At 39.5% G+C, this 22,165-nt stretch overlaps 1 protein-coding gene across 1 annotated transcript in view; it reads right to left on the reverse strand.

Moving 5' to 3' along the window:
• Window positions 1-262: 262 nt before the first annotated feature.
• mpp3a (membrane protein, palmitoylated 3a (MAGUK p55 subfamily member 3)) overlaps window positions 263-22,165 on the reverse strand; it is a 47,288-nt gene continuing 25,385 nt past the window's right edge. Inside the window, exons 12-19 of the mRNA XM_036590431.1 lie at window positions 20,051-20,071; window positions 16,887-16,928; window positions 11,301-11,462; window positions 7,703-7,783; window positions 6,062-6,155; window positions 4,274-4,382; window positions 2,733-2,861; window positions 263-1,185 (exon numbers count right to left, since the gene is read on the reverse strand). Of these exons, the coding sequence (XP_036446324.1) occupies window positions 1,006-1,185; window positions 2,733-2,861; window positions 4,274-4,382; window positions 6,062-6,155; window positions 7,703-7,783; window positions 11,301-11,462; window positions 16,887-16,928; window positions 20,051-20,071 (818 nt within the window). The 3' untranslated portion in view covers window positions 263-1,005. The remainder of the gene's footprint in view (window positions 1,186-2,732; window positions 2,862-4,273; window positions 4,383-6,061; window positions 6,156-7,702; window positions 7,784-11,300; window positions 11,463-16,886; window positions 16,929-20,050; window positions 20,072-22,165) is intronic.

Consider the following 22,165-nt stretch of genomic DNA (forward strand, 5'->3'; position numbering starts at 1 on the left):
AGTGTGTGTGTGTCTGTGTGTGTATGTGTTTGTATATGTGTGTGTGTGTGTGTGTTTGTATATGTGTGCATGTGTGTGAGAGGGTGGACAGGCTGCTGACTGGCTACAGCTGCTAAAGGAGAACCCTACGCTGGCCACTTGTGATGATTTAAACATCTGGTATTTTTACATAAATTGTTATGGCTGTATTGATTTAATAAAACAACAATGCGGTGGGTCCACCAGACCACTGAGTAACAAAAACATCCACACCACACAAGGGTTAAGTAAAATGATCTCACTATATTGGCAGATAATTTTGCTTGTTTCAGGACATAAAAATTTTATGTATCAGTATCAGTATAGTGAGATAACTGACTTAAAATAGGTAAAAGAATCTAGAAATAAGCTAAATATTCTTATAATAAGTGGACAACCATCTCTAAATAAGACATATTATATATGTAGACTAGAATTAAAGATAATTTCACTTGACAAGACACTATTTCTTGCAGTGTTTTTGGAAGACTCACTTTCAGTTTTTTCTAAGAAATCTGCAGGGACTTTTCCACACCTCTAAAGTTCAGTCTTAGAAGTTGGTTGCATTTTCTGCTTCTCACTATCCAACATCTGTGTGATTTTGACTGGAGATTTAATGAAGAGTGGTCTCTGACCTCTGCATAACACTGTATGCATATCTCTGTACAGCAGATTCTTGTATTTTTTTTTTATGTCCCAAGTCTATCAGCATCTATAAGGGACAAAACATCTGCTTAATTCTCTTCTCCTTGCACATCTCTTTCCATCAGCACTGCTGGGCCACACTGAGCTTGTGTTACTTTTTAGTTTTCTGGTCTTTCCTTTCACAGACAGAGCTCAGTTAGCCAAGCCTGTGGTTGGACACCGCAGTCCTGGCCATGCTGGAGGTCAGTCCTATGGATATGGAGAGAAGTCCAGTGTCCGCACTGCCAAAACGGCCCTGCGTGGGGGGTTGGCTTCTGTAGCTTTTGGGGGGGTAGAATGTCTTTAGGTCCTGACCCAGCTGATAGGCACCCAGAAGGCCTCCCTCTCCAGCCGCTCGAGAATGCCCCGCAGTTCAGCACAGGCACTGGCAGAATCTTCCTTAATCAGGACCCGGTCCACCAGGTGGCCGTACTGCTGCTCAATCTGTTGGGCTGACTGGCGCATTTCCTGCAGCTCCTCCTCCTGAGAAAGAGAGAGAGAGATGTGAAAAGGGAATTTCACAGATTTCTCAAAATGTCTGATTAATTGAATTGTCATTCAAGAGAAATGTAAGTCAGAATTGTTCACAGTGGTGGTGATAAGAACCAGACGTCTGAAGAGTTTAACGCCTCTAAAAGCTCCCACACAGAAAGTTATTACACAAAATGGCTATGAATTCACTGATGTCTGAGACGTTGTTTTACGATAGTGTTGATAAGGGTTTGGCTTAAAATGGAATTTGAAAGCACATTAATAGCACAGAGGTACATGCAAAATTTATTTTCTCGGATTTATCACTATTTTATCATTATGACCATTAAATATAAAAGCTCAGAAGACATGTGTGGGTTAACTGCTGATTTTGGATAGTAGATAAAATGGTTATATTTGTGTTGTAGATGTTTTGACCCCTGGTTCCTATCACCACCACTGTAAAGAAATTATAAAGAAGTCAGTAAATTTCTCTTCAGTGAACATTTTCACATCAAGCCACTCTGTGAATATCTTTGTTTACATCTCAGCAATTAAATTATGCAAAAATTAGAAATGATGAAAAAATTGGAATTCCTCTTAATAAAAACGTAACAAAGGGAAGGGAATGATCAAGGTTATGGGTGTCAAACTGCATGCAAAGTGAAAAGTGATCATTCAACTGCATCAATTTTGGAATTTTAGAATTGATAATGATAAAATTATATGATGTATAACAGGGGTGTCAAACCGAACCACTAAAAGGGCCATATTTAAAATCTCAACAAATTTGTGGGCCAGATTTATTTTAATTTTTTATTTTTTATTTACATTTTGCCTGTACTGGCCATTGTTTATTCAAAATATACCAAAACTGCAAAATATAGGCACTCGTAGTCAACCATGAAATATTACATAAATACTTGACTTATTTAAAAAAAAATTAAATAAAAATAAATGTTTTATGTAAAACATTGGCTAAAGATAACTCTGAAACCTCTTCAAATGTCTGAAGGAAGTAGGTTTTTTAAAACTACCCATTTGCTTGAAACAGACACCTGGCATCTTATCTTTTTGTGGTGCTGTCCCATAGTTTGTTGTTGGGGAAAGGGGGGGGGGGCAAAGCAAACATGATGTTGCAGTGCATGCTGGTGATTGTAGTGCAGCTCATGGTGAAATGGGCTAACATAATAGAGAATGAAAATCATTTCTGGATATGACTGTGCCATGGGCCTGACTTGGCCAACGGGCCTTGTGTTTGACATATTGGATCTATAACATTTGTTAATGTCAATTTTTCACAATGAGAGTATTTTCAAACATGATGGTTCAACTGCATGCTAGAATAGATTTAATCAGTTACAATAATGTTCATTACAATATTCACTCATTTGTGGGCCAAAATGTAAGTGCATAAACAAATGTAAAAGTCCAGCCCCCTAAAACAAATCAAACTATTGTAAAATCTAACATGATGAATTCATTCATGACTCATTTTCTAAAGACACATTTACGCCCAGTTCAAGCAGGAGAAACACTGAACAAATGCTCAGACTCACAGTAACTCTGCCATGCTCTCCCCCTGCTGGTGAAGTGGCTGCACTGCGGCGCCTGCGACTCTCAGGGATCCGAGGTTTCACAAAGATTACATAGGGCTTGAACTCACCAGTCCGCAGGGTGTGCAATGCCTAGAAAAGCACAGGAGGATTTTACCAACTCAAGCCAACTGTAGTTATAAAGTACATTTCACAACAGATGTTGACCTAAAGAAGCTTTCTAAAAATGTGGGTGAAAAACCCCTAATAAGTGTCACCCAGGATGACAATGGGAGGAAAAACACCTGAGCATGAGGAAGAAACACTGCGAGAAACTAAGTCATAATAATAAAATAATAAATAATTGTCACATCGCCCTCTTTGAAGGCATATGATGTCCTAAATGTAACTAAAGCCCAGCAGTGAGGAGCTGAACTTTACCCTCCTCTGCTATCACTGCAGACTGGCAGGGTCGCCTACAGAGCAGCGCTAGTAGTGTGTTAATGAAGTAATGTTCTTTTTATTTGAGGGTCCCATTTCATAGAGGAAGATTTCAACCACTACAACATATAGCTCAAAAAAGTTCCTAAGATCATGAGAAACAAACTCTAAAAAGAACCTAAATCTAGACTCAAAGAGGAAAAAGTCTCAAAGAACATGAGGAACAGACTCTGAAAGGAGCCAAGACTCAAAATTTAAACATGTAAAAACATGACGAAGAACCACAGAGAAGAACCAAAGACTCAAAAGGAAAAAGTTCCAGGGAATATGAGAAAGAACCACAGAGGAACCAAGACTGAGAGGAATAACTTACTCTAACTGCACAACTGTACAGCTCAGTTATAATCACAGACACAATATACAGAAGTACTGGCACAAATGCTTGTGCTTATAATCTGTTTGAAATTGCATTGTATTCTTTTGCCTATTACTATAATTATTTTCTTCTAATCTAATAATTGACATATGAAGAGCTCATAAAGTGTAGTTTTATAAAGGTAATCGTTGTGTTCAATGACTGCCTGGAGACGTTTTTAAAGGTTTTGAAGGCCTCTGTTCACTCTGAAGTGTTGCTGTTTGCCTGTTTGGTGTTCAAGTGCTCTTTTACAATGGAAACACCATTTTTGCTGATGAAATTTGAAGTGCTTTTCTCTTCTCTGCTTTCTGGCTGCTGTGAAATCTGCTAGTTAGATGCACAGAGCACAAGTGAAGCACTAGGGGGCAGCAGATTTACATTTTAAGAGTTATATGAAATGAAGTGTTCCCTCTTGAGGTTGCGATTTTCTTGCCTTGCGAGTACTGAGGCCTGCTCTGGTTTTGCATATAAATAGGATTGGCTTAGGTAGACTGATCAGTCTGTTATTTAGCCACCAGAAGAAAGACGTCATCAAACAATCAAGTGGCAAGAAGAAGCAATTCTAAAAAGGACACAACAACGAGTGCCTAACAAGTTGCTAGACGTTGCCTGTTGTTGCTGAGTTTTTCTCAGGGTTCTCTTTTAACCGCCTGGCTAGAAACAAGGTAGAAGATCTGGTTTACTGTTGGGCCTTAATCATCCGCCATACCTCAGGCTGCACGTCCACCAGACACATCTTGTTCTTGGCTTGAACAGAGCGGATTGCCTCTATACTGGTGCCGTACTGGTTCTCCTTGTACTCTCCATACTCAATGAACCTGCACAGCGGGAGACAGCAGAACACAGAAAGACGTTTATGATGAAAACATATGTTCCCCCCATTCAGACTGTCCTAGAATACTCTCCTATTTGTGCTGTTCTAGAACGTTCTCCACCATACACACTCTTCTAGAATGTTCACCACATTCACACTGTTTTACAATGTTCTCCCCCATTCATGCTGTTCTAGAATGTACAATGTTCTTAAATATTTTCCCCATACACAGTTCTAACATCGTCTGTACATCCCTGATGAGGGTTCTCCTTCATCCATTGTTCTAGAATGTTATCCCCATTCATAGTTCGAAAATAATCTGCCCATACACAATGTTCTAGAAGGTTCTTCCCTATTTACACTCTTATTCACCCAATGTGAATCTCCATTCTTGTGGTTTTAAAATGTTCTCCATCCATTGTTCTGGGAATGTTATCCCCATTCAAAGTTCTTCCCATTCTCCTCCTTTACGCAGTTTTAGAATGTTCTTCCCATTCACATTGTTCTAGAATGTACACTGTATTTAAATAATCTCCCAATTTGTTCTCCATTCACACTGTTCTAGAATGTTTTTCCCATTCACACTGTTCTAGAATGTTCTCCTTCATTCACTGTTCTAAAACAGTCTCCCTATTTCTGCTGAGGGTTCTCCTCCATCACTTGTTATAGAATGTTATTCCCGTTCTATAGTTCTAAAATAATCTCCCTAAAATGTTTTCCTATTTACACAGTTGTAGAATGTTCTCCTCATTCATCCTTTTCAGGAATGTTCTCCCTCGTTGACACTGTTCTAAAATGTTCTCCCTATCCATGTTTTTTTCTAGAGTGTTTTCTCTAGTTCACATTTTTCTAGAATGATCTCCTCATTCATGCTTTGCTGGAATGTTCTGCTCCATTCAATGTTTTAGCATGTTCTCCCCATTCACACAGTTTTATAATGCTCTCCCCATTCAGATTTCTAAAATGTTCTCCCCACCCATGCGTTTTCTAGAATGTTCTCTCCATTCACAGTTTTCTAGAATGTTCTTTCCATTCACAAGGCTCTGAAGTGTTCTCCCCATTCACCCTGTGCTAGAATGTTCTTCTCCATTGAATATTCTAGAATGTTGTCCCTATTCACACTGTTCTAATGTGTTCTCTCCCATTTACACTATTCTAGGATCTTCTTCTTATTCATAATGTTCTAGAATATTCCCCCCATTCAGAGTGTTCTTAAATGTCCTCCCTCCGTTCACTTGGCTTGTCTTCTTATTCTGTGATATATTAATCTATTGTTAGCATTACAAGCTGTTTCAAGCAACGGCAACAGCAGTGATAAACCCCATTGATTACATCATTCATCATTACTGCCACAGTAAGTGACCACCACAGCGAGGCGAGAGCTTTGGGTCACTACATACGAAAACTACATCCACAGTGAAATTATTTTTGTTAACTTATTATATGAAATTATTGTGAATTAACTGTGATTATGAGCCATATGGTTATGTCTAAGAAAAATCGGCTTATTGGACTGAGGCTTAAATGTGAACTTCCCACAAATCACTGTTCCGTGTGAGCCCGTTTTCTGCTTCTGCTGGCTGATGTGCGCTTTTACTCTAGAAAATCAATGCCAAACCATCAGAGCAGAACCGACTTAAGCCTTTAGTGCTCAAAAGCTCACAGCTGTGCTCTCTCACTCACTTGTTGTTCTGGGCGTCAGCATCAAAGGCCTGCTTGGTGACAAAGTGGTACTCCACACCCTCCTTCTCATGGCTTTTCTTAGGCCGTGTGGTGTCTTTAGAAAGGTTAGAAGGGAGAGACATTTACAGACTAGTTCAATAAAAAGTTTCCTCCAGAAACGCCATGCAGGGTGAGACAGACGAAATGTGCTGTGTCTTAACCACAGTTCCTTTGCTCTGCAGTTCACTGGAGAGCCCTCAGGGTTTGGTGTACAACTAAACATACATGTCTGGAAAAGGTTAACATGTTATTTGTTAACATCTGGTACAAGTTATAAATACAACATGTGAAATATCTATTGTAAGCTTTTAATGTCTTTGTTTAATCAGGAAAATTTCAAAAATGTGCACTTGCATTAGCTTAGCGATGGCATACCATTAAATTCTATAGGCAGAAATTAGCATGGTGGGTCGTGTCTCATACTGAAGGCCTAGCTTTAATAGACAAGGTTTGTCACTAATGTGATATATTTACACTGACATGCCAAAAGTCATGGATAGCAGTATGTAAACTGATTATGGAGTGCCGTTACCTCAGGGGACGGTTTGGGAACGGCCACACCTGTACAGGTTGTGAGGTGTTATCCTGTGAGTGAGGCTGAACACTGGCCAGCGTGCTAGAGGACTGGCAACGTATGGCGTGGTCTGATAAGTCACGGTACTAATTGTTTCAGGCTGATGGTAGGATTTGTGTGTGGTGCAGGCCCCATGAAGCCATGGACCCAAGCTGTCAACAAGGCACTGTGCAGGCTGGCGGTGGTTCCATAATGGTGTGGGATGTGTTCTCATTACATTGGTTGGGTCCACTGGTCCACCTAAACACATCGTTGAACAGTGACTGTTACGTTTTAATGCTTGGTGACCATTTGCAGCCCTTCATGGACTTCATGTACCCCCACAATGATGGGATATTCCAGCAGGATAATGCACCGTGCCATTGGGCCCAAAATGTCCAGAATTTGTTTGAGGATTATTCTGGAGAGTTCTGATGAATGGTGTGTCCTGCACGTTTTGTCGACATGAGCCCAATCGAGCATGTATGGGATGTGGTGGAGAGGTCCATTCGCACCCGAGATCCAGCACCTACAAATACCACAGTGCTGTGGGTGGCTGTCCAGACGGCATGGCTCAATATCCCTCCTGAGGTCTGCTGTCCACTTGTGGAATCGATGCCATGTCAAGTTGGTGCACTTCGCCAGGCTGGAGGGGGTCCTACACGATACTAGTTCCTGTCCAATGACTTTTGGCTTGTCAGTGTATATACCTTATGTAGGAAGATCATAAACTGTGGCAACTTTATGAAGTAAGTAGAACATGTCAAGAAGTAGAACTTTAGATGGTGTCCTTGCAGGAATATTTGGGCAAGAAATCAGTTTAAATAAATAAGACAAGTGCATTTGATTTTTCACCGAACTATCATTTTAACTGAAAAGATCTGCATCATTAGCACTTATGAATTTTTCAAAAAATGGTAAATGTGATTGTAATTTCCAAATATTCGAATTGCAGAATATCTACAGTCGATGTGTTTGAGTCATTCTCCAGTATGTATTATGTGTATTCTGAAGACAGTGGTTTTGATTGATGATGTGGAGGGACTTACGGGGGACGGCCACAGCGTAGCGATGGGGGTTTTCTGCTATTACTTTCTGCTTCAGCTCATTGATGCGCGCTCCGAGAGAACCTGCAAGATAAACCCAACATCAGTCATTCAGTGCAATGCATATGAGCCATATCTTTTTCAGAATATGACTGCCTAGTGATATCAGGGCTTAAATGTGAATTCATTACTTCAGTCCTTGTTCTACCCACATAAAACATACCGCAAAGCAGATTTACAGCAGTGTGATTTATTGACTACCACTAGGGGTCAGTATCACCACTTGAAATTTGAATGCGAGTCTAAAATGGGCCATTAAGATTTGCAGATACAAGAATCAGGAGCCTATTTTGATTTGGTATATGTATTTAAATAAGCAAATAAGTGAATACAATGTGATCACGTGACTGCATGTTCAACTCTATATCAATATGTTTCACCATTAACACTGTGCAGTAAATAGTTATGATTCTTTTATTCTTTACAGAGCATTTTAAAGGGAATTTTGATTGTTATCCCAGTATGGTACACATATCTAGTACTTTTGAAATATGTAGATTAAACCAAGCAAAATACTTTCTTTGTTATTGAAAATAGACAAAATGTCTCTACAAGTACACTCTAAAAAGATGGTTCTTTAAGGCTTTTTCAGTAAATAAAATGGTTCTATATAGAACCATGAACACTCAAACAAACTTTGTATGCTTTAAAGGTTCTTTGGATGGTAAAAGCGTTCTTCAGATTGATGGAGAATGTGCTGTATATGGTCCTATATAGAACCGTTTTGAAAATGGTTCTATATAGCACCAAAAAGAGTTCTGCTATAGTTATGATATCAAGCTTGTTTTGGTGTTATATAGAACCATATACAACACATTCTCCATCAATCTGAAGAACCACTTTACCATGCAAAGAAGCCTCTTATCATGCAAAGGGTTGTTTGAGTGTTCATGGTTCTATATAGAACCACTTTCTTTATTAAAGAACCCTTGAAGAACTGTCTCTTTTCAGTGTGTAAGCTGCTACTGTAGCTGTGGCATCAAACAGTTTCTCTCTCTCGCCCACTGAGTGAGGAACAGCAAGCTAAATATCTAATTTAATTCAATTATATCCTTCAGCCAGACCTTTCTGATTTCAATAAGCAGCCACATGACATTATCGCTGTGTGATAATGAGCACCTACATGTAGATGGATTTTGCCTGTTTGTGATGTTTTTTATTATAAACAAAACATTTCCATTTGTCCTGCCAATCTAAAATGACCTGAATAGTACATTTCAACTATGTCTGATTTCCTTTTTTTCCCATTTTAGCAAATTACAAAGAGAAAGTATTAGATATTCTTAAGAATAAACACAATGTCATTGATGTAAAGCATCAATCTTCACTTTAACCAAGTCTGTGCTATATAGAAGTCTATACTCCTTCATATCTAAAAAAGAAAAACAGGAAAGTTTAACACTCACTTTTTTAGTGCCTTATTTCTAGGGGGGCCCAATCCTGGAGATCTACCACCCTGTAGAGTCCAGGTCAATACATGTGGCTCTCATATTCAGCTGCTCCTGAAAACCTTCCTTAGCTGCATCGGGTGTGCTAGAGCAGGGTTGGAGCTAAACTGTGCAGGATGGTAGTTCTCCAGGACCAGGGCTGGGGACCCCCTGCCTTATTCAAATACCCAAATAAGTAAGCAAATGCTATGATGAGTTCAGATAGGCCTGTGTTAAAAGAACTAGTCCCTACCCCCTCACAGTGCTTCTCCCAAGTTTCAGACCTATGGGAAACACTGCATCAGAGTTTAATACTGCTACAGATCTCAGGCTTGTTACATACTAAGGCTTATTACTCAGTAACTACATAGACTACAGTGCAAACTGGCTGAGTTATTCTTAGCTTATACAAGTATGTTGTAAAACTCTGGACCTGCTGGTGGGTCCTGACCATTTAAGGAGTTAAATCCATTCTGTTGTGATTGCAACAAAACCTGCTCTGCAGAGTGAGGAGAGTCATGCTGCTGGGGTGATTCCTGGGAGCTGACTGCCCTTTTTAAATTTTTTTAAAAACATTTTAAACTTTTTCTTGAGCGATTATCGGGGGCATTGATAAGATCTAAAGACACTGAGACGGCTTAGCCCAGACCTCTTCTGTGGGGTGCGGTGGGGGGTCTGTGGGGATTATTTTGTGCGGAAGAGATTTCACTTATCTATTTATCTGTTCAATTATTTATTGCTATCAGCTACATGAGACAAAAAGCATAGAGCTTTGAGTAGCAGAGCACCTCACAGCAAGAAAGCATAACCTACCAAAGAAACAGGGACGAGCTTTTTTTAAGTCTTCATGTCCTATAAATAAACTCATGTTAGTATCTAATCGTGAGTGCTCCTTAAAGCCACTTTTTAGCGTACTGCTGAGTGATTTATGCCATTCAGTATCAGTAAGAAGGCAGATGCACTCACACCTGCACACCCAGTCAAAATACTTTATACGATGGAACAACACAGTAATACTGTAGTACTCAGGCTGGTCTTGGTATCGAGACTAGACTCAAGACCAATAATTAACTGTCTTGGTCTTATTCCAGTCATGTCTTGGGGGTCGTGGTTAAGGGACTCTGAAATTGTTCTTAAAACACGTGAAGCGCAATGCCTTAGACCTTTTTCATCATTATTGAAAATCAAAAAACCAAAAACACCCATGTGTCAAACACAAGGCCAGCAGGCCAGATCAGCCCGTGACACAATCCTATCCGGCCCGCAAAAGTATTTTAATTTTCTATTAATATTAGTCCTTTCTAAAACACGCTGCACTACAGTTCCCAGCATGCACTGCAACATAATGTACGCTCCCATCCCCCTCCCCCAGCAACAATCTATGGGACAGCCGTAACACAATTCCACCAAATTCTACACAGTTCCACACCAGTCACATCATCAGACAGACTAGCTGCACTGCAGCAACATAAAACACGATAAACACTCAGCAGCTCAGAAACTGATCGCAAGAATGAATAAACTTACCTCCTGGCAAAATCTTTTTTCCAAGTATTTTTTTTCCCAATCATATCATTCATGTAATATTTTAAAGTTTACTACAAGTGCCTACATATTGCTATTGACATATTTTGAATAAACAGTGGTCAGTTCAGGTTATAGCAAAACGTTACTGAAAAATGAAGTAAAAACGAAGGTGTTCTCTGGCCCCCTGATTTATTAAGATTTTTTAATATGGCCCTTTTAGTGGTTGAGTTTGGCACCCCTGTTCTAACAGAATGAAACAGTCCTTGTTCTACATGCTTAAATCAGATCTGTTCACTGCCGGTTGAGAATCTAACTGATCTTTTCATGATGGCTTAACTGGGTGTTATATATTTGTTGACGATTTGTTCCAGAATTCAGACGTAACCTGGGGGCAGATCAACATGTAAAAAAAATATTTAAATTAATATTGAATATTGAATATTTTAATATTTTAATTTAAAATGTGTATTCTATATGAAGAGATTCTATGTGAAAAAATATGATTATTCACACGTAAAATCCGTGTGATTTTCCTGCTCTGTGATTTCACCCAAAATCCTCCAAAAACAAATGATTCGCCGCCTTACCGATGAGCACCACCAGCCGAGGTCTCTCATTGGGTCGTTGTTGGTACCGTGTCACTTCCTCGTAGGTCAGGAACTCTGGCTCACCGGGCTCAGACGCATTGGCCTCTCCTGATGACCCCTGACGATCTTTGCGACTCAGGCGGAAACTCCTTCGCAGACCAGCTGATACAAGGAGACAAGAAGTGTCAAAAGGTCAAAAAAGGCTGTAAAGCAGATTCTGAGAACTGTAAATTATTAAATGGGTGCTAAAAAGATGTGTACCCAACATAATCGTACCCTATGAATGGATAAATAACCCAATTTCTGAAATAAGACTCTCAAAGAAGTGGATATTTTAGATCTGAGATTCAGTGGTGCCCTTAACATTTAAATTACAAATTGAAAACAAAAGCATTTCCCAAAACAAGCAGGATCATCAAAGTCATAAGTAATCAAAGTAATAGAAATACATTTACACTTGACACTGCATGCACTTCCAAAGGGAAGACTAATGATTTGAAAAGTCCTTTCTTTAATGACAGGTTATGTCCATGCTTCATGAGTTTTGCAACTGGTTTGTAAATGAGTGTTAAACTTTATTTTTACATCATTACATAAATATTAGCTTAGAACGTAGCCGAGTCTCAGTGGAAGCATAATCTGTCATTCTATCTATAAGAAAGTGAAGTGCACAGCTGTTTTAAGGGGTTAGTGGTGGCACCTGAGTGGAGTGAACAGGGACTGTACCTGAATAAAAGTCCCAGGAAAACACCTGGCCACAGGAGGGCGCCACCGCTTTACACTTCGGAGAGACTACAACGCGTATTAGACCACTATACACTCGCGCACAGGCCACCCTCTGCCCTCAACACCAACCCTAGGCCAGCAGTCTGTAATTGAGGTCTGCTTTCACTAACCTAATCTTGGTCCTACCCAGAAAACATCAGACCTACAGTACTGTGCCAAAGTCAGAGACAACCTTTGATTGATTTCATTTACAGTTAAAATGGTCATTAACTATTAAGTGTGTCCACACTTTATCTGTTTGACAGCGTCCATTCATTTCAGAAGACTTACTTTCAGTTTTTCAGAGAAATCTGCAGGGATTTTTTTTCCCACACCTCCAAAGTTCAGTCTTAGAAGTTGGTTGCATTTTCTGCTTCTCGCAATCCAAGTAATTCCAAACACATTCAGTGCTGTTGAGGACTGGACTCAGTTGGTCAGTCTGTTCTTCTGAGAATGCCAGCAGATTTTTGTTTGACTGATTGATTGGTTGATTTGTGCAATGCATATATTGAAAAACAGAAACAGTTGGTAATAAGACAGAACATCTATTTAGACTTATTTCTATTGTGGTTCCTGAACTAAACACATCCAAGAGTAGGCAGCAGATGTAACATCACAAGCATGGCACCAATTAAAATACAATATTAACAATAACTTCCTGGCAACCAGTTTCACAAAGTTGCTGCTACCTACCTAAAAGTGTCCCTACCCACTTTACCTTTAAAACAAGGAGCACCTTCTGGTAGAATAACTGAGCATCTTTCACCTGAGTAAAATAATGTTTAAGGCACTGAGGAACAGCCCCATGTACAATCTTATACATACTACACAACCCTATCAAGGCGACTCTGTCCTGGACGTTTAACCACCCATGCATTTCATAATAAGACGATTCCAGGTGAGTTCGCATAGCAAGGTTTCAAATAAGTTTTGAAGCCTATTTTTAATGTACTTTGAAATACCATCATACCAAAAACAGCAAGCATAATCAAAATAAGACTGAACCAAAACTCCCACCAAGGTAGCCATTGTTTTTCCTACCAAAAACCTTGAAATTCTGGTAAGAAAACAAATCCTTTGGTTAACCTTAGTCAAAATCTTATCTGGCTGAACCCCTGCTGATATACAACTGTCCAAGGTACATCCTAAACAATTAACTGAATTCTTAGCTGCTACAGTTTCCCCAACAACTACCTTGAAACCTAAAGATGTTTGTAATTTTGTTCTTGTACCAAACAGAATAGATTCTGTTTTCCCCAAATGAAGTGACAACCTGTTCTCAGACATCCTTCTACTAACTTTCAAAGGTTCTTTACTTAATGTACGCTTACCAGTACTCTTGTCTGTTCACATGAGCTTGCAGCTTACAAAGGAAAAACAGCGGCCCTAACATGTGTCCTTGGGGAACCCTACAACTAATAGATTTACCCAAAGAGTGCCTCCTACACCTTCTAGAACATTTGCAGATGTTCTCCTTTCTTGTGTGTTTCCTTTTCTCATTAAGAGCTTTTTGACAGCTACACATCCTTTCAGACCCATAGTGCCTGGCTGTCTTCACACAGTGAAAGGATGGACAGAAACTGAATTTTTTTGTCAGACAGAAAGGAAGAATGGATCTTGATCGTCTATATCTTTTCATTATGTTTTTAACTCTTGTTTTTCCCTTATTTTCCTTTGACTCTTTCCTTTCTTATGGACTTTATGGATTACCTTATATCTAATCTCCTCAGGAATATCTCCTGAACTTCATGGCTGTTTTGACTCGAAATTAAATAAATGGATGAATGGTGGTCTCTGACTTTTACACAGTATTGTACATAACAGATTCTGAAACAGCCTTTTTTCCTGGTCCTGGTTTTCCCAAGTGACCAGTGAATATGTCCAGCACTACAAAAGAGACATCTTTCTCTAACCTTAATCTGACTTTTCCTTTGGGAACAAAACCTGTCCCTGTATCATCTCCTTTAGGCCAATCTAACCATCTTTACATAGCTGGCATGGTAAGCCTGACCCCAGGTCACTTGTAAAGGGCAGAGCGTTCCCATCACGCACATCAGCCATCACACACTTAAACCAGTGAGTGAACGAGCAGCCAATCGTGCGGGGCGGAGTGTGACGAGCGGCCAATAGCGGGGCAGCAGCCTTGGCGGTGGCTTTGGGGTGAAGGTCAGCGGGAAAGGGTCATGGACCAAGGCACAGGGCAACAGAGGCAGAGGCGGGAGGATGGAGGGAGGAGGGAAGGAGGAGAGGGTAACGTCTCAACATGACACATATGATGCTATCTCTGATCAAAGCCTGTACCAAAACACACTGGGCTAAATTTTTTTTTTGTTTTGATGTATTAAAGGGGAATTCCACTAATTTCTCAAAACTTCATCATAATTGAATTGTGGGGATTTAAACCAAGTTTTTCAGAGTGGTTTGATGTGAAATGTTCCACTGTTGAGAAAATTACAGAGCCACAACTGCTCACAGTGGTGGTGACAGGAACCAAATGTCTGAAATATTTCACGCCTCTAAAATCTCCCTCACAGAAATTTATTCCATTTAATGCTTATGAATCTGCTGCCTGATGTTTAAGACACTGATTTACGATAGTTTTTAAGAAGGGTTAAAGTTTTGGCCTGTTTATTTTGAATTCATTCATGGTGGAGAGGTACATACAGGGTGTGAGGTAATATAGTCCCCAAAGAAAATGTACTTTGTCAGATGTACCACTATTTTACCTCATCAACATTACATACATAACAACTCAGAAGGCAAAAGTAGGTTCACTGGTCACTTTGAATAGTAAACAAAATGGCTATATTTGTGTTGTAGTTATTGTGACCCATAGTTCCTACTACCACCACTGTAAACAATTCCAAGTCACTAAGTTTCTCTACAGTGCATCATTTCACATCAGAATACTCTGCATGTTGGCAAGGTGGCATCCCCTTTAACCCCTTAAATGGCCAGGGTCCGCCAGTGGGCCCAAAGTTTTATTACACACTTCTAGAACCTAAGAATAGCTCAGCCAGTTTGCACTGAAGTCCCTGTAGTTACTGAATAGTAAACCTTAGTATGTACTTGGTATTTTAAGGGGTTAAAGTCTTTTTTTATGAGTTTCATGGACTGTTATATTTGTACTTCTTGAGCCCCTAATCATAGAACCTTGGTAACCTTCAATAGACACTCACTTCTCTCTTTACATTAAATAGGTACATACATATTAATAGCCTTTGGTAGCACCTCTACTTTGGATCTCTTGACTTTAACCGCTATATTCTTTTAACCCCAGGTATCAGGTTATGGACTTCTCTAAAACTAGTTTGAACTGACAGCTCTCCCTTTCAGCAGTAGAGGGCGCTGTTCCCTGCATCTTTACAGGTCATACAGATGGAACAAGGACTGTATGGTGTCAAGGTGACCTTGGAAGATGTGAGACAGGAAAACTGCTGTTAGACAGCTTCCCATGTCTGTGCCTGTCTCCTTACATCCGTCTGCTGTGAACACCTAGACACGCTTCTCACACCCCTCTCTCTCTCTCGCTCTCACAGTAGAAGCCATATTAGCACTATTTACTAAATGAGGTTCTAATATGACAGACTTGTCTGTAACACATTTAAGAAAGAGGTGACACTTTCTCTCTCACTCTCTCTCAGAGTGAAACAGAAGTGTGAATGAGAGCATTTGTCTGGTATTTACAATTTACATCTCTACCCACATTCCCTTACTTCTTTCTCATAGATACATATTACATTCAAGCACACAGTACAGTGCAAGTCAGAAACCACCCTCCAGTTATTTGATTTCCAGTCAAAACAGTCATTATGTTCAAGTTATTCACTTTTTCAGTGTCAGGAAAAAAGTATAAAACATATTTAACAGAAAATTACACAGAAACCTGAACCACTGATCATTATTCAGTATTTAGTGTGTCCACTCTTTGTCTTTATTACAGCTTCCATTCTTTATAGAAGACTTGCCTTCCTTTTTGTAAAGGAATTTGCAGGTATATATTTTTTTACACCTCTAAAGTTCAGTCTTAGAAGTTGGTTTTGCATTTTCTACTTTTGACGATCCAAGTGATCCCAAACACATTCAACAATGATGAGGTCTGGACTCAGTCAGTTCTGGTCAGTCAGTTCTGAGAACACCAGCAGCTTCTTTGTTTGATTTGCAAAAGTTCTTCTTTTTTTCTGTGGTCTCTTCTCAGTAAGGGCTTCTTAAGAGCTACACATCCTTTCAGACTAATAGGGTTGTCTTCTCACAGTGGATGGATGGACAGAAGTGTCTTTTCCAGATCTGAAGCAAGAGTGGAGCTTGATTTTCTCCTCCCTTTCAAAGATGACAGCTTTAAGCGACCAGGTCTTGCACGGATGTTGGGAACCCAATTTTCTCTATGTTGTTTATAAACTCCAGTTTTGGAAACTTGTGTTTTTTTTTATTTTTACAGATTTTCAGAAATATCTCCTGAATAACTTGTACATGATGGGCGTTTTGACCGGAAAAAATGAAGGGTTGTTTCTGAGTGTTGCACAGTAGTCTGCCTGTCTGCATCTGAAAGCCTCTCGGCAGTAAAATAACCTCCCCATATTGTTTTATTTCACCTTATGCTCCCTCTTTCACCATCTGCTCTCTTCGTGACCTGACCCTTCCTGCACCTGCTGCTACTACTCATGATCTGGCACAGAACCAAGCACACACGGTCAGTGTATTTTGAACGGCGGGTCAGCATGTGGGACGCAGGCAGCGCACTCTGAAACAGTCAGTGCCGTCAGTGGGTGGGCGTGTGAGTGGGTGGGTGGTCGGGAGCGGAGGAGGCATGCAGGCTCTCACCTATGTAGTGTCCATTGAAATAGCCCTCACAGTCACAGTCGTCTGTAGGGAGGCAAGCAGGGAGAGAAAGGGAATGAGCCGAGGAAGAAGAGAGGCGAAGGAGAGGAAGGGAGCAATGGGGTGGAGGGGAGGGGTCACAGGCAGGGGAACACACATATACAGGTAGGCAGGCAGCAGGTATGGGGCAGTACTGTGCTTAAGTGATTTGACAATGTTATCATTGTGATGTTCCTGTTACGATGCTGATCCACTGGGTTGGGTGAGTGTCACCCACTCTCAGGCAGCACAGTCAGTACTATAGAGGATTTTCAGCAGGCCGCAGCAGCCATACCGGGAAGGGGCTGCCCGTTAGAGAGAAAGACCATCTGGTAGAGTGTGGAACAGTACTATAGGGAGGTGTGATTGTCATATGTCACTATGGTAACTGTTGGCACAAACAAATGTCTAAACTGGGATCATAAACATGTTGAATGAAGAGGTTTGTGCTCTGATTCATTTTCTGTGGATGTAATTAAAAAGGCAACCGTGTCCATTTATTCCCTGTAATGGTACAATTAAATCAGACCACTGTTACTTTTAATTAAAGCACTTTTACTTCTCTACTATACTATTTATAACTGTTACAGAGCAAAAATAAATGTGAGTTTTGGCTCATAAACCAATCAAAAGAAAGCCTGGCTAAATTTAAAAGATTCAGTTCTAAAAAAAAACATTTAAAGCAGAGCAGCTCCAAAACACTTTAGCCCTGATGAGATGTGAGAGATGTGAAGTTAACAGCACACATGAGGACCAGACTTTATTCAATGCATCATCTTCATTCATTTTCAAATGAACTAAAGAAAATGTGCCTCGCAAAACCTGCCGAAATCTCTGCTTTTCACAACTCAGCCTTTACCCTGAGGAACCAGCCATTAGCTGACTGGCTAACTAATTCTGGCTAAACTGATACTCTGTCCTTTTACTGTTTTATTTTCACTTTGGTGTTTTAGAATAACGAGTATGACAGATATCAATTAAACTTCAAAGCTGTTGTATGTATTATATTATTATATTATTATTATTATCTAGCTACTGTTGTTAAGAGAAGCTAAAGGCTAATGGACAGTAGGCCTGTCACTCAAAATTATATCACTGATTGAGTAAACTACGGCTTACTTTAATGAAGTAATATACATTTTTAAAGGCCAAACCAAAAAATAGACTCAATTAATCAGTAATAAACTCTTGGAAACAGATAAACTAGATAGAATGTGAGGAGAATGAATGGAGAGAGAAAGAGAAATATTAGAGTAATCAGCAGTAGAGTTAAGGAAGGAAGGAAAAGAGAGGAGGATGATAGGAGAATGGTAAAGTGTGGACAGGGTCCACTTGAATCTATGAGCCAGCGTGTATCAAAGCAGTAAGAGAGACTGCGTGTTACAGTGATTTTACCACGATTAAGTGTTGTTAGGCACAGTGTGAGGTTCTGCGCTTACTGATGTTTTATCTCAGTTAGTCCAATAATACAGTTTAAGCTTACTCAGTGGGATTTCCTTCTTATGGGCTGAAATTGCTAACCTTTTAAATACTCAGAGACCATTATCAGTGCTTCGATAAAGAACACAAGCTTATATGAAGTTACTGAAAGAAACGTCTTAAATTACAATTTAAGATTTAATTAAACATTTTGATGTTTTTTCATTTTTCTTTCGGTAATTTAGCAGCTCCAGAGCAGAGGTGGGTCTAACTGCAGAACCACAGGACCACACTCTTAAACTTGGATATGATGTTGCACAGTGGTTGAGAGGCTTAGTAGCTACCATACATTGTGTTTTATTACATGGGGGGCATGGAAGGCAGTGCACGATGTCTTTAGAAACCCTCAAACATCATGGCTGAGTCCCAAATGGCTCCTTACTCCATACAAAACGCACTATGTGAGTTATGAAATTCGGACTTTTACACAAAAATACTGTACTATGTACAGTATGTCGCTGAATCTCAAATGGCTCTTTGTTAGACGTATCATACACTGTTTGGGCGCCAAAGTCATTATTTGAAGACACGAGCTGAACCTGCTTACATTTTATACACTCAGAGAGCAACAGAAAGCTGAAAGTGCAGCTGCAGTTCCAAAACAGAGGTGCAGGGAGCAGAAAGTGTGGGGGCTAAAGTTGCCAGACTGGCCTGTCTGAGTGGCTGATCATCAGTAGATCAATCTCACTGCTTGATCATTAAAAGATCATGAGTTCAAATCCTGGTGAAATGATGGTCCTCCAAGGTCAGGTGTCAGGGAGGGGGAAGCCCTTAACCCACAACCTGGAGGCAGGGGGAGAGCTAGTCTATGGATGGGAATTACCAAATTTGTAAAAAACAGGCTAAACTGAGTCAAAAATCCAACAAAAAAGTAAAGCAATTTCAGTCTAAAACCAGACGACCACATAGTGTTTTTTTATTTTTTAAATAAATCTCAACTTACACTGTACTGTTCACCTAACTGTGAGTACTTCTAAAATGTGAGTTAGAAGAACTTTTGTCTAAAATAAGTTTGAGTCAAATTCATAACAATCACAATAAACTAGTCTTTTACCAAGAAATGTAGTTTGTTACTAGTAGTGTGTTGTTAATATAGGTTATTGTTGTTGTCATTGCCAAGCAACATAATGATCAAAGATTATCTCATGAGCGTTATTACAGAATTCAGTTGATATTCACAGTCATATTTATATATTAAGGGTTTACAGCAACATTTCTAGTGGCTCAGCCAATCAGACTTTAGCATCAGATTTATCCTTTGTATAAATATTAGATGCTATCGCCACAGTCCACTGGCTTGAGCACTTGAGCAATAATCTCCACACAATATCAACAGTCTAAGTGCTTCTTAAGCACTTTCTGCCAGCCGTTACGCTCAGTCCTCATAATATTACACTGTATGAGCTCAGTACTTGTATTCAGCTGTGCGTGTGTGTATTTGTTTGTGTTTGTGTTTGTGTTTGTGTTTGTGTTTGTGTTTGTGTATGTGCGTGCGCAGCAGGAGGAATATCTGTCCAGACTGACTAACAGAAGAGGCATTAAAGCTGGATTAAGTGACAGACTGCTCTCATTTCCTAATCGTGGTGATCATGAACTGTGTGTGTATTTGTGCCTGTATGTTTGTATGAACTACATTATAGCATACTTACCTTTTTCACATCCCTGGTCATCTAGTGCAAAAAAAAAGAAGAAAAAAGAAGACAGATTACACCAAGTCCATTTGTTTTTTGCTGCCAGCTCTTTGGCAGGCTGGGATTAGGCCTTTAAGAGCATGCTGCTGGAATTATGGATTATTATAGAAATTACATAAATATTCTCATCCTCTGGCTGATTATATCACAGCAGACAAAGTAAAACTGAGGTTACGACTGTCTGTGCTGCAGTGAGCAAAGGCGAGAGGGGGAGGATGTATTACTAAAGTGCTGCTTTCTCTCCAGTCTAATCTGATTGGGTCCAGATTAGCAGCTGTGAAGCACAAGGCAGACATTCAATGCTCACTTGACTGCTTTATATGCAGTGTATTCGTTTGATTTGAGAGAAATTGTGGTGTTTTATACTCAGACCTTAAAATATGGGCTGATAACAACGTTTTTTAGTGTTTATTATTCAGTATTTAAAAATCAGATGAACAATCTAACATTTCGGCCATAACAGTCTCAATAAAGAGCTCAGCTGTGTTATACATACATAGGAAGGTAGGGATGCATCAAATCTCAGCCAACAAACATGGTCAAAAGTGGCACATTCAGTTTTCAGCCAAAAGAGAGAATGGAAATGAATAAAAACACAATAAATAAACAAAACAACAATGGGCCTCATTCACCAACTGTTCTCATTAAAGAAATTTCGGTAACACTTTCTATGAATGTCACCTTTGTAAGCATCTATAAACACATTCATAACATGTTATAATGCATTCATAAGGCATTATAAACATAGCTATAAATATTTATAAAAATGTATTACACATTATAGCCATGCTTATTATGCATTATGCATTGTTAATATAATACATTATATGTACTGTTCATAACAAATTATAAGAGCTCATAAGTTGTATTTGTCCGCTCTAAGTAGTGAAGCGTACTGTACTAAAGCCTCCTCCAGTGTTAAGAGTGAGGCTTCAAGTTGAAGTATTTACTGAAGGATTTACTGAAACACTAAAACATACATAATAAAGCACATTACGGGCTTCAAATGTCAATGTACACCACCATTAGCTTGGCACTAACTTAACACTGCATATCCAATAGAATGCTAGCAGAGATTAGCATTACTGTAGTGTAGTGTAGTGCAGTGCAGTATTACAGAGTGAAGGGTTCTAGTGTTTGACGTTAGAACCAGTGAGGAAACAAATGACAATGACAGCGCTCTACTATCTCGCCTCTCCCTCTCCAGGCCTTCACTCCACAGTGACTTCACACTCAGTGATGTCCAGGGGAGGGGCTGATGGGGTTTGCTGTGATGTAATGTAACATTTAAAGTGAGACGCTGTTTAAGAAAAGCACATTGTAGCAACAATTCTAGGCTGGACAGCCTGTTTGGAGCATCTGAATATTCAGGACTGAAGCCCTGAAGGTGCAGCTCTGACAGCACTAACAGTGAGAAATAAAATACTGGAAATCTCAGTAAGTAAATAAACTATACATTTGTCTTTACTTTACGCTCTCCAAGCTGGAACTGACTTCTTTGGCCCTGACAGTATAACATCTTATTAACACTACTTATAATGCATTATATTAACAATTCATAATGTATAATAAACATGGCTATAAAGTGTAATTCAGTGTAATTAATTTTAATGAATATTTAATGAATATGAATGCATTATAACATGTTATAAATGTGTTTATAGATGCTTACAAAGGTGACATTCATAGAAAGTGCTACCGAAATTTCATCTTAAAACCCACTTATGCAATTTTCACAAAGATTCTGACATTCACCAGTGATTTCTTATTTGGGATTTGTTCTTAGGTAAAAACAGAATCTACGCACACTCAAGAGCACAAAGATGAGAACAATCCTGCAGTTTAAGAACACGTCGTGAATCTGACAGAGATTTTTCTTAGGACTATTCTCAAGAAAACATTTAAGAAGAAACTTAGGAAAGATATTGGCGAATGAGGCCTATTGTTCCCTTCGCTATCCTGCGTGTTCAAACAGTTTGAGCAGCAGCGGATCAACAGTGAAAATAGCAGCTGTGTGAGACTATTTCATGTTTCTATATGGGACACTAGACAAACAATGTACAATCTCTGTTC

The sequence above is a fragment of the Colossoma macropomum genome, unplaced genomic scaffold, assembly GCF_904425465.1.
Source record: "Colossoma macropomum unplaced genomic scaffold, Colossoma_macropomum, whole genome shotgun sequence".
Classification (NCBI taxonomy): Eukaryota; Metazoa; Chordata; class Actinopteri; order Characiformes; family Serrasalmidae; genus Colossoma; species Colossoma macropomum.